Source organism: Miscanthus floridulus, chromosome 9, assembly GCF_019320115.1.
Source record: "Miscanthus floridulus cultivar M001 chromosome 9, ASM1932011v1, whole genome shotgun sequence".
Classification (NCBI taxonomy): Eukaryota; Viridiplantae; Streptophyta; class Magnoliopsida; order Poales; family Poaceae; genus Miscanthus; species Miscanthus floridulus.
The window spans coordinates 104,580,688-104,594,399 of NC_089588.1; the positions used below are offsets into that span (position 1 = coordinate 104,580,688).

The 13,712-nt window shown below is 43.1% G+C and overlaps 1 protein-coding gene across 6 annotated transcripts; it reads right to left on the reverse strand.

Moving 5' to 3' along the window:
• Positions 1-8,664: 8,664 nt before the first annotated feature.
• On the reverse strand, positions 8,665-13,712 carry LOC136482523 (transcription factor E2FB-like). 6 transcript variants are annotated; one of them, XM_066479728.1, is made up of 6 exons: positions 11,446-11,898; positions 11,292-11,352; positions 10,907-10,964; positions 9,250-9,421; positions 9,041-9,097; positions 8,668-8,962 (listed from the first exon to the last, which is right to left on the reverse strand). In XM_066479728.1, the coding sequence occupies exons 3-6, from the start codon at positions 10,928-10,930 to the stop codon at positions 8,802-8,804; spliced, it is 414 nt and encodes a 137-aa protein (XP_066335825.1). In that variant the 5' UTR covers positions 10,931-10,964; positions 11,292-11,352; positions 11,446-11,898; the 3' UTR covers positions 8,668-8,801. The 6 variants fall into 6 exon arrangements, 2 of the variants coding, with proteins under 2 accessions (XP_066335825.1, XP_066335824.1); XR_010765102.1 differs by lacking the exons at positions 10,907-10,964; positions 11,292-11,352; positions 11,446-11,898 and adding exons at positions 12,169-12,423; positions 13,151-13,712 and having other exon boundaries at positions 8,665-8,962; XR_010765103.1 differs by lacking the exons at positions 10,907-10,964; positions 11,292-11,352; positions 11,446-11,898 and adding exons at positions 12,169-12,423; positions 13,140-13,712 and having other exon boundaries at positions 8,665-8,962.

Below are 13,712 nucleotides of genomic sequence, written 5' to 3' on the forward strand. Positions count from 1 at the left end.
GAAATCTTGTGATTACTGGCGATGAGAAAGAAGAGAGGCCAGCGATGAAGCAAGAACACTAAGGTTGAAGTGGCTCGGGCTCGGGGAGAAAGAAGGGGTATATAGGAGGGGACCTTTAGTCCCGGTTGGATACACCAGCCGGGAGCAGACTTTTACTTCCGGTTGGAGGGACCAATCAGGAGTAAAAGTTAACCTTTAGTCCTGGTTGATAGCTCCAACCGAGACTAAAGGTCCCCTACAGCAAAAGCCTGCCGCAGTAGCCGTTGGGCAGGGACCTTTAGTCCCGGTTGGAGCTACCAATCGGGACTAAAGGTTTCTCTAGTTCTGAGCGCGAAAAATACCAAGACTAAAGCTAAATTTTAAAGTGGATCAAAAGTCGTTTCTCTACTGGTGCACGTAAGCCATCAGGGTACAGAGCACAGACGCCGTTCGCGTTCGATCTGCTACAGGATGACATACGTGATTGATGTGCAGAGTTGCTTAGCGCGCGTTTAGTTCCAAAAACTTTTTCCAAAAAGTGCTACCGTTCGAATCTTGCGATACGTGCATGGAGCATTAAATGTAGACAAAAAAAAACTAATTATACAGTTTAGTTGGAAATCGCGAGACGAACGTTTTGAGCCTAATTAGTCCATGATTGAACACTAATTGATAAATAAAAACGAAGCCAAATTCTAACTTTCTTCCCAACTAAACACAGGCTTAGCATCAGAACTCAAGCAGGAGTCCACATTGTCCGGCCGGCTCGCAGCCAATATATATATATATATATATATATATATATATATATATATATATGGAGAGGCTATTCAGTAGCCGGCTACAAAATAAGTTATTCTGTAGCCACCTCCATTTACTATAATTTTATATACTAATTTACCATAATATCAATACATATTTACGATAGTTGGGTTACTATAACACATGGAGATATTTACCATAATGTTATATTAAACCACTTAGTAAGGAGTTACTATAATCTCGTAAATTAACATAGTAATTATCATAACTCAAAGTAGCTACAGAATAAGTTATTCTGTAACCAGCTACAGGATAGTAGTTCTATATATATATATATAAATATATATATATATATATATATATATATATATATATATATAGCTACATTGTTTTATGATAATATTTGTACCAATTTACGATAATGACAATACATATTGTTACTATAATTCAAGATGATACCTACCATAATATTATAGTAAATCACTTATGAAAGAGTTACCATGATCTCGTAAATTAGTATATTAATTATTGTAAATCAAAGTGGTCATAGAATAACTTATTCTGCGACCAGCTACAGAACAGTACGTATATACACACGTACTGTTATGTAGCAACAACATTTGCCGTTTCTTCCCCGGCTTTTGTACGAACGGGTGACAGGCCACAAGCCCACAGCCACAACAGGTGAGCAGTCGTATATTCCTACGCACGAACCTGAAGCGATGGACGTCTGCGTGACAATTGACAAAATAGGCTGAAACGCAACAGCTACGGTGACAAATAAACCCAACTGAGTTAATCTTTCCTTATGATGGTTTAGCAATAAAGTGGGGAAATGAATAGGTTCAAACACAACATCGCCATCAAATCCATGGAGAACTTGTCACAACACTGTCAAGTTCTTTGCCTGGCTCCTCACCCAGAACAGAATCCACTGCCAGGCGGCCCTAGTCCACAAACACATCCTCGACGACGCGCGATGTGAACTGTGCGGCCTGTCCGATGAAACGGCAGACCACATCTTCTCCGAGTGCTCCTTCGCCCAGTCCTTCTGGACTCACATTGGCTGGCCGTCCGGGGTTGCCAAAGTTTCAGAGCTCTGGAACACTCAGCCACCTCCAAGCATCACCAAAAGAAGTGCCGAACCCCCTGCTCCTTGTTGGAACTCAGGATCACAATCACAGCGCTAAGATCAAATCTGGCTATCCTAACAGGAAGAAAAACGCAAGAACAGTGATGAAACGCAACCCAGCAACTGTCAGAGGATAGTGCTATTTTCCACAGATGTATTACGACAGCACACACTATTTACAACTGATACAATGTGTTATCACGCTCTGTGAACTCTCTGCTACTTATACCTGCAGTTTACACCACTGCAAAACACACTGAGAATTCAAAATACAAAGATACACGGAATGTAAAATGCAACTGTTTCACGCTGGTTCTCGTCATGGGCGCGGTCACCACCTGGCTGCCCACCAACCGTTCCCGCTCCTGCTGAGTTTGAATTCAGACTTGCTGCTCTCGCCTAGCCAGCATCTCCAGCACCTCAGCACACTCCTAACCAGCATCAAGCTTACATCAACATTCTCCCCCTTAAGCTTGATGACCCTCAAGCTCCCTGACACCGAGTAAGTGCCTCATCTCTACCAGCTTCACCACTGACATAGCCTTCGTCAGAGACTCAGCCTTTTGCTCCAAAGTACTAACTCTCTTGACTAGAATGTCACCACGCTCAACACATTCTCTGATATAGTGAAACTTAATATCAATGTGTTTGCTTCTCCCATGAAACACTGGATTCTTCATCAACTGAATTGCTGAATTGTTGTCCACAAACAACACAACTTTCTTTGGCTTAGTCCTTGTGAGCTCACTTAGCAAGTTTCTGAGCCACATTGCCTGCATAGCAGCTGCTGTAGCAGCCATGAACTCTGCTTCACAAGATGACAGAGCCACAGTTTTCTCCTTGTGTGAGCACCATGTGATCAGACTGTCATTCAGGTAAAAAGCCATCCCTCCAGTGCTTCTCCTGTGATCCATGTCACCTGCTAGATCACTGTCTAAATATCCCACCAGCCTCTCTTCCTTTTCTTCTCTGTTATAGACAACACCATAGTTCATTGTATCTTTCAGATACCTGAGTATTTGCTTAACTGCATTTGAATGCATGACTGTAGGCCTCTTCATGAACCTGCTTGCCATACCAACTGAGAATGCCAGATCAGGTCTGGTATGCAGTAGATACCTAAAGCACCCAATGATTCTCCTGTAACTTGTTGCATCAATAGCTTCCCCAGCCTTGTCATCATGCAACTTTGTCCCTGGATTCATTGGAATTTTTGTTGGGTTACAATCCATCATCCCAAACTGAGACAATACCTTCTTGGCATAACTTGTTTGTCTAATAGTTGTGCAATCTTCTTTCTGCTCCACCTCTATTCCCAAATAGAATGATAGTAATCCCAAATCACTCATTTCAAATTCAGAGGTCATCTGCTTCTTGAAAGTTGCCAACTCTGCAGGATCCCCTCCTGTCACTATCAGATCATCAACATAAACACCAAGAATCACTCTTGTCTTCCCAACACCTCTAGTGTATACTGCTGGTTCAGTTGCACACTTACTGAATCCCAATTTCTTCAGACAATTGTCTAGCTTGACATTCCAAGCTCTTGGAGCTTGCTTTAGTCCATACAAAGCTTTGCTAAGTTTGTACACCATCTGCTCCTTGCCATTCACTACATATCCATCAGGTTGGGCCACATAAACATCTTCCACAAGTTCACCATTCAGAAATGCTGTCTTCACATCTAGGTGATGCACTTCCCAGCCCCAGTTAGCTGCCATTGCTAGTATCAGTTTGACAGTGTCTAGTCTTGCCACAGGTGCAAAGACTTCTTCATAATCAATACCCTTCTTCTGTACATAACCCTTTGCAACTAGCCTTGCTTTGTGCTTCACCACATCTCCATCAGCATTCCTTTTCAACTTGTAAACCCATTTCAAACCAATGGGCTTGTGGCCTGCTGGCAACTTGACCAAATCCCAGGTCTTGTTCTTGATTATTGACTACATCTCACTGTCCATAGCTGCCATCCAATCGACATCACCAGCTGCTTCCTGATAACATGTAGGTTCTTCCATAGTAGCTAATAGAGCATTAATTTCAACTTCTGTATCTGAAGCCAAATCCACTTCTACATAATCCTCATACACTTCATTCAGGCTCCTGAACCTCACTGGCCCATCATCATGATCAATGTTCATGTTTTCATCATCATTTTCTTGTTCTGAACCTGAATGCTGGTTAACTGAAACATCTAAATCTGTTGCCTGATCAGTAACAATGTCAGGTTGTGCATCCTCACTTGGTTGAACTGAATTTCCTTCACCACCAGATCCCTGCACTCCATCAGTTGCTCCCCCTGAATCATTTTGTGGTTGGCTACCTTGGTTATCACCACCAATACCACCACCACAATACTACTGTACTGTATCTCCCACAGCATCTTCAACAGTAAATTTTGAACCTTCACCAAGTTCAGTATCCCACTTCCAAACTTCATTCTCTTCAAAAACCACATCTCTGCTTACTACTATCCTCCTAGATTGTGGATCATAGAGTCTATGAGCTTTGCTCCCTTCCTCAACACCAAAATACACCATGGGTACACTCCTACCACCTAGCTTTTTCAGATGGGGCATCGCTGGTCTGACATGTGCTTTGCACCCAAACACCTTTAGATGACCTAGCTGAGGCTTCCTGCCATTCCAGGCCTCAAATGGTGTCCTATCACCCATTGGTCTTGTAGGAAGTCTGTTCAATAAATGAACTGAGTGTCTCACTGCCTCCCCCCAAAACATGCCTGGTATCTTCATGCCTTTCAGTAATGACCGTGCCATCTCCATGACTGTCCTATTTTTTCTCTCAACAACTCCATTTTGTTGAGGTGAGTAAGGTGCAGTAAACTGCCTTCTTATGCCTCCCTACTCACAAATTTCCTTGAAAGCATTTGACAAGAATTCCCCACCCTGTCAGATCTTACACACTTCACCTTCTGGCCCAAGCTATTTTCTGCTTCTGCTCTAAACTTGGCAAAAGCTTGAATAGCTTGGTCTTTTGTTTTCAAGACTAAAACTGACATCCACCTGGTACAGTCATCTACTATAAGTATAAAGTATCTGCTACCTCCTGCTGTCACTGGGGTAATAGGCCCACACAGATCAATGTGCAACAATTCGAGTGGTTCATCTGCTCTCCACCTAGAAGTTTGTGGGAATGAACATCTAGTCTGTTTTGCAGCTAGACATGATTGACAAACTTGATCTGGATGTTCTATCAGAGGTATCCCCCCCGCCATCTCCTTTTCAGCTAATAATCTTAAAGACTGAAAATTAACATGCCCAAGTCTGCCATGCCACAGCCAAGATTGATCACTAACATGAGTGAGAAAACAAACTGGTTCAATAGGTTTCAGCTCTATCTTATATAATCTGTTCACAGTTCTCTGAACTCTCATTATAACTCTTTCAGGGTTCTTTTATGTTACATCTATTAGATCATCATCCATAAGCACTCTATGTCCAATTTCAGTTAATTGACCAAGGCTTACTAGATTACTCTTAAGCTTAGGTATGTAGTAAACATCATACAATACCCACTGATCCCCAGAAACACCCTGGAACAGAATAGGACCCCTACCCTGAATGTCAACCGTTGAACCATCACCAAAAGTCACCTTACCAGAAACAGTAGAGTCAATGTCTCTGAACTTTGCTCGATCTCCAGTCATGTGGTTGCTTGCTCCATTATCCAGGTACCAAACATCTCCATATGACACTCCATCATTGGTGTAGTGCAGCTCTGGAAACACCTTCACCTCATTCAGAAACACCTTGCCCTGACAATCGTTTGACAATTCCTTGTCTGAAGATGTGTTTTCAGGCTTCCCTGGCACTACCGTCTCAGCCATCAACACAGAGGGCTCAAACTCCACCGTTCTTGCATGATGAGCTTCTTCCTTGTTCTTCTCCTCGCCTGGACACTTATTTGCATAGTGCCCAGTCTTGTGACACTTGAAGCACTTGATGTGGCTCTTGTCGCGCTTCCCAGTGCCATTCTTTGCCGCATCACCGTGCCCACCGCGGCCACAACTGTTGCCACCACGGCCTCGCCCGCGACCACGACTCCCGCCGCCACTCTCTTGTGATCGGCTCCTCCCGGATCCCTCACCAGACATCCGCTTCTACCGAGCTTCCCACTCAGCTTGAGTCAACAGCACCTGACCAGTGTCTGTCTTCGCTGCGCCACTAGCTCCCCGCCTTGTGCGCTCTTCATACGCTTTCAACCGGCCAACCGCCTCATCAAACGCCAGCTTCTTGAGATCGTAGAACTGCTCGATCCCCGCAACCACGTTAATGAACCGCTCGGGCACTGTGTCGAACATCTTCTTCACAAGTGTTGCATCATCGAGTGATCCACCGAGGTTGCCGTACCGGACTGACATGCCCGTCAACCGCCCTGCGTACTGATCGATGGTGTCTTCCTCCTTCATCTTCATGGTGTCGAACTCGCTCTTCAGTGTTTGTAGCCGCGCCTCCCTGACACGCTCCTCGCCGACGAACCTCGCCTTCAACGAGTCCCAGACCTCCTTCCCAGTCTTCTTCGCCGCGACTTGCATCAGTATGTCATCGGGCAAGCACTGAAGCAGATGTGCCCGCGCCTTCCTGTCTTTCGCCTTCGCCGCCGCTGTCGCCTCCGCACTCTGCTCCAAGGACTCCTCGGACGGCTCCATGATCTCCCACACCCCCTGGTCCTCCATGATCGCCTGGACTCGGATGTTCCAACTGGTGTAGTTGGTTGCGATCAGTGCTGGGTATGTGATCCGGTCACCGCCGCCGCCGCCTGCGCCACCACTCCGGTCACTCATGGCGTGAATCAAGGAATGATTAGCGCGTGATCAAGGCTCTGAGACCAAATGTTGGAACTCAGGATCACAATCACAGCGCTAAGATCAAATCTGGCTATCCTAACAGGAAGAAAAACGCAAGAACAGTGATGAAACGCAACCCAGCAACTGTCAGAGGATAGTGCTATTTTCCACAGATGTATTACGACAGCACACACTATTTACAACTGATACAATGCGTTATCACGCTCTGTGAACTCTCTGCTACTTATACCTGCAGTTTACACCACTGCAAAACACACTGAGAATTCAAAATACAAAGATACACGGAATGTAAAATGCAACTGCTTCACGCTGGTTCTCGTCATGGGCGCGGTCACCACCTGGCTGCCCACCAACCGTTCCCGCTCCTGCTGAGTTTGAATTCAGACTTGCTGCTCTCGCCTAGCCAGCATCTCCAGCACCTCAGCACACTCCTAACCAGCATCAAGCTTACATCAACACTCCTCCGCTGGGAAATTTGGCCGGTGTATCCGGATGCTCGATTCTTCAGCGCCTGTGGTTTGAATTTTGCTTCAGGAAAAGGTTCATGGTACGGTGAGCATTTACGTTTACACAGGTGACGAACCGCGGGACGGGTGCTGTGACGACGGCGAGGATCGTGGACCAGTGCAGCAACGGCGGCCTTGACCTCGACTTCGAGACGGTGTTCAAGAAGATCGACACCGACGGCCGCGGCTACCAGATGGGCCACCTCGACGTCGACTACCAGTTCGTCGCCTGCTGAGGATCGAGGGCACCATGATGATGAACTACGCATGCAACCGTACCGGAGGAGCGTATCAGAGAGGTGTGGTGTTGTGGAATAAGATGCATGGAAGGTCAGAAGCCTGCAGCTGCGGATGCAGGCATGTAACCAATATAGTAGTACTAAATAAATGGAATACTACAGCATAAATAAAGTATGTATTTTATATGGCAACGTATCAAGTGCAAACCAACCTCTCCGTGCAAACCGTGCAAAACAACTGCGGGGGAGAGGTGGGAGGGGGATTTGCAAAAGTGTAAGTAATCACACTTTTGCAAATCCCCCTCCCACTTCTCCCCCACAGTTGGTTTGCACGGTTTGCACGGAGATGTTGGTTTGCACTAGATATGTTCCCATTTTATATTTCTTATATCTCATGTTGAATTGAATACATAAAAATACATAACAGATTCTTCAACTCAAGCGGGGCATTATCAACCATGTTTTTAATTTGTTTATTTATCGCAAAACTGGAAACTTCTGGACAATTGTTGACGCTGATTAGGTCACACTGGTAAGAAGCTACATCGCTCAGGCAAGCCAAAGATCAGCCTAGCTGACTTTTTTTAGATCAGTCCTTGTCTAACAGCATGTTCGCGCACGAACACTCACGTGCTGCCTCTAACGATAAGCAGCTTAGACGTAGGATATAAAATCGTGTCATGTTTTGCTACCCTCTGATTCCTACACACAAAATATTGATCCATTGTCGGACGAAAAATCCTATGACAAGGCATGCTCGCAATCATGAGTAGTGTTTTGATCCCTTTTTATTAGATAGTAACCATATATGGTTTGGTTTATGTTTTGTCCTCATGTTAAAATTATTTACAATCACCTAGCACTACTGGAATCTCGTATTTTTCTGTGCGTGCGAAAACACACAGAAAAATGTGAATATCGTCAGAAAAATATTTTGCTGACGGTGTACCCTCAGAAAAATACCCACAGAAATATAATAACAGAAAAATTCAATTATCCTATGTGTTCGTCGTCAGAAATAATTTTTCTGTGGGTGTTACACGCACAGAAAAATTGCGTTCGCCCAGATTAAAACTAATTTTTCTGTGTGTTAATCCACACAGAAAAAAGAAATAAACGCACAGAAAAACACATGTTTTTTCTGTCAGTCTAGATGAACTCACAGAAAAATTTATTTCGCCCAAATTAAAAAATATATTTCTGTGTAGCCAGCCTCACAGGAAAAAAGAGTTAAACACACAAAAAATTTATTTTAAAACAGTAGCAACAACATATTAAAATATATATTTTCTATACAGTACTTTCTGTGCATGACCAACAAGGTTTCATTCAAATAATACACAAATAGTCAACACTTATGTCAAAAATAGACGACGACAGGCTGCCTCCGCCTGCCCGCTGCCTGCCTGAGCCTGAGCCTGACCTGTTAACAAGCATGTCTCAGCTGCTTTGTTTAAATCAAGGGTCCCATCTTCAGCTCCTTGAAGCAGGTTGATGAACTTCTTTGTCAGCAGACCTGTTAACAAGCTAATGATAAATAAACAAGCGAAGATAGCATCTTAAATTTGGTACAGGGGAGAACGGGAGAACAAACTTAGTGAGTTGTCATAGCGGCAGTGGTTTAATGAAGATAAAGAAGGATCAGCATCTCCTGAATAAAAAAATGTGAGCCCATCAGCTACAAGTAAAAGCCAATAAATGGCCATTAAATGAACGAATCCGATTAGAAATGGCAACATGGAACTTTTACCAACAAATGATGCAGAACATGTAAGTTAAATAAGAAAATTAGCAACAACATACCTTCAATTGCTCCAGAATTTGAGGTGCCCAAGTTGTGTTTAGAAGCCTTTAGTTTTTTTATCCTCTTGGTAGCTTTTACAGGTCCAGGGGTAGTCTCCTTATCATGCCCTTGCGCAGTCTCTACCATGTTGTTTTCAGATTGAGAATATTCTCCACTGTTTTGCTCATTCGACTACAATATTGGGAATATGTACATGAAGACTGTCAACAAACATACTACAATAATAGCACACTAATAAAACAAGAATGTAACAAATCATGCAGCCACCTTAATATATTAGATTATTGCTGAAGATCAACTAATACATTCATGAGTCTAGAAATAGTACACTATTAAATTAACTAAAGAAGATTAAAAAAGAAAGAAAAGTGAGCAAACCAATTTTTCAAAGTATGAGACTCTCATTCAAAGGAGCGGCAATCATATTAGGTTAGGTACATAAAAGACAATGCATACACACTCATGAAACCTTGCATATTATTCGTGGCTAAGTCCTGCACTATAAGTAACAGGACAGTTTCATAATGCCAAATACCATGAGGTCTCAAACCCAAAGCCCTAGACATATGCAGATAACGATCTAAACTTTAACAGACAACCGACAATGCAGATCAGTTCCAACATGGGAAGCACCACAGAGCATAATCTGAAAATCTTATTCAAACCAATCACATTCATCAAGCACAGGCAACTTGCAACTATCAATTGATAAATCGCATCATGGATGCTATTCCTGAAACAGCCAACTTCACAAATAGCCCTGCTAATGCCACCAATGAACCCGACTGATTCAGTTTTCGCATGCTGAAAATGCTGCTTGTACACATCATTGAGGAAAACTGAAGCTTCAGTGGACACCCAAACCCAGATCATAGTCCCTAGACACATATGCCAACTCATGATGACACAATGCTGCTACCACTGAATGACTCCGAATGATTTGACTTGTTGCATCACCATATACAGTAAACCATTGGAACAGACGACTACACAGCCAACGAATTTGATAGGTTAACTTAAGCCATTGCCCTCGATTAGCAACCTCTATTCATTATGGAGCCAAGCTAAAGCAGCAGAGAATTTGTTGGGCACGCTAGGTCCCTAATTTCACTGGTGGCATATCTATCGATTCATAGCATCGAGGAACATCGGATGATCCAAGCCAGTGATCGAGCACTATAATCGTCAACGAGCATCGCAGCATTACTTCAAATGGATTAGCTAGTTGCACAATACTATAGCTAATGCATCTTTTCTGTTTAGTAAGTGAAAATAAAAGAAATGCTTGAAAATTAAAGTACAAAAATGGAAGGTTAAGATAATTATAAAGCATATTACGTTATCATTCACTATCTTATTGAAGTCAAATGTTGAGAGAATCACACTTTGAGGTGCTACGCCAATTAGCGATTTCACAAAAAAAACATCCAAATTATTGCTAAGAAATAAGGGATTTCAGCAGGATAGGCATGTAGACACATAAGCATAGTAGTATTGTCAATCTAACATACTCTTGCAAGTGAATAAAATAAGTTTCTAAACAGGCCATTTGACATTGCTAACCACCTTGCAAGTGAATCATACATATTCAAATCAGATTGTTATATGGCAATAAAATAAGCTCATATTTATCAAGTGCAAGCAGTTGGTTCTTACTACTGATTTTACAGTTGGGGTCATCAAAAGTTGAGAAATCAAGTGCCAATCTCAGACTCTGAAAAGGTTGGAACAATGTCAGGCCAATTCAAAATCAGTAAGGTATGCACTAGTAGAAGTGTACAGTCTGATCATAGTGGCTCATCAATGACTAATATAAAGCAAGAACTAATAAGTAATAACATATAAAGCAAGATACAGATCATGGTATGTATACCACAAACTTTCTATATCAGTTGACTTCAGTTTATTAATTGGACAATTATAAACACTAGGAGCATGCTTTCCTCTATTCATGTAATAAAGAAACCAAATGACTGTGTCAATCTGTCAGCACACTAGTGATCAGAGAATGAAATCGAACCATTTGTAAGTTGTAACCTACCTCTAGCTGAGAACATCCATTGAGCAATTCCTGTAGAGCAGAGAAATTTACCACCAGTCCCCTACGTGCACCAAGAGAGTTGAGAGAAAGCAGCTGCAAACAGAACAAAATATCTTAAATTGCTATATCTACCTAAATGGAAATGAAAACTCACAAAATATTCCACTGATTGGGGAGGCTGGAGTAGTGGAGGTGGAGCGGCTGCAAAGCCAGCAGATCAAGATAATTCATGGGAAGTGCATGCTAAGGTGCAGGACAATTCCACTGATTGGGGCACTGAGAAGCCAACAGGCGAGGCAACTGTATCTGGACAACCAGCTGAAATGGATAATTGGGCTGATAAGGGTGCTAAAATGGATTCAGATGCAGGTGATGATAATTGGGAGAAATCGTCCAGCACTCCTAAGGCATCAAATAAAAATCAGAAAATACATGGGACAAAAGAAAAGGAGATGGAGGTGATGGTGCCTGGGAGAAGAAGTCTGATGGTGGCCATGGCAATTGGGAGCATCCCAGCAACTGGAATGGGCAGAGTTTGAATGTAGATCAGGACACGTGGGGAAATGCCAGGGGCAAAAAGAAGGCAGATGGTAACTGCCAATGGGAGGAGCAGTGAATCAGCTACATTACAATTACAACTTACACAAATCAGATCATCACAGCATACATGGATAAGAACTATGGGATCATGAAAGGAACAAAATATATTATTGCCTATTCATCAAAAATAGCTACAGCCTACAGACAACTATAATCTATAGTAGGAAATAAAATATGTCTTTTGTTTCCCACACAAATATGTAGAAACAGCACACATAAAACAAAGCTAGTAATGACCACCACATACTATATTAGTGCAAAACATTACTAAAATTACCTGCAGCTAATAGAATGCTGCCAATAGAAGCTGAGACTCATCAGCCACAGTATCGCCCAAAAACTAAAACTCACAAGCCAAAAGTCACCAGCCAACCAAACAATACAAGCTTACCTATGATGGGAGCAGTTAATAAGAAATCGTAGAACTGAAACAATATTAGCCAAAAAAGACTTGTTTAGGTGCAGCTTGCTGAACCAACGATTGTCATCAGCCGTGACCATGTGGAAGTCCTCAATGTATGTAGATTGCACCCTAAAAAATATTAACAAATGCAATCAGTGTGTATCATGAAAAATCAAATCCGTGTGCTCCGTCGGAACCTGGTGGAAAGAAAATAAGCACAAAACCATGCATGTATTCCAAAGAAAGGCAACAAATTGCGTAGTGTGTAAACCTTAGAATCACATAGTAAAAGAATTAAAGATGCAATCTGCATACTAAATTAAAGATGCAATCTGCGTACTAAAAGTATGCAGCAAGAATGCTTGGAGGTAGGATTACTCTCTGCACAGGTTGGGGATTAACCTAAACTTCAGGAAAAATTAAAAGGAACCTGCAAACAAATGGTATCATCATGCTGAAAAATTTAAGTTGTTAAAATTATTGCCTGGAAAATTGAATTAACCTTTGAGCAATTGTACTTTATCTGCATCATCAATGGGAGATGCCGCCTATCAGAAGGTACATCAATTTTAGATGACAATGTCTTTATCACCGAAAGGATGAGATCAACTATCTCTGCTTATTGCGTACATTTCATTTGGGAGTTTATATTGCCCAAAGGAATACTATCTTATAAATTACACAAGCAAAAATATTGTTCCACTAAAATTTGGTTTCAGTTTTCATTCTGCTTTGTGCCCATGCCTTTGGCAGGTCAGAGGCCTTGGCCTTCTATTATTTGTCCTATCTTGGAATGTAATTGGTAGATGTAGAGGAGTATGGCTAAACTAGCAGAAGTAAAGTACCTACAATTCACCTGTTGGTTTGATAGCGGATGCTATCTCTATTGAAAATGAAGATCTGTAAATTCGCACAAAAATATCAAAGCTAGTAGTAGGCATAGATCCGAATACAAATAGCCAAAAAGCATAGGTTAGGGTTTGGACGCTCTGGTTTCGCGCAACAGCAAGGGAACAGAAGGGGGGGCATACATGGTGGGGCGTTCTTCGCCGAAGAAGGTCCCGGCGAGAGGACCTGGGCATCCGGCTTACGGTGGCGCGCTGCTCGCCCAGCAGCCGTCGTCAGCATGGGGATGCGGAGAAGCAAGGCGAGCGCGGAGAGATGTCCTGACCTGTGCCCTCCACAGCTGGTCGCGGACGCGGCGGCGGAGACGTGGATGACCACAAGTGGGGAGAAGCCGATGGGGGAGGCTGCGGGATTCTACGTAGGCCATTGCGGCGGCGGTGGAAATGGGGCGTAGGGGCGGGGGCAGGAGGGAGAGGCGGAGGGGTGCGGGACTCGGCTGTTTTTTTACTTGGGCCAGCGAAGAGAGGTTTCTGGAAGCAGCGGGGCTGGCGACGTTGCGGCGGATCCGGGGC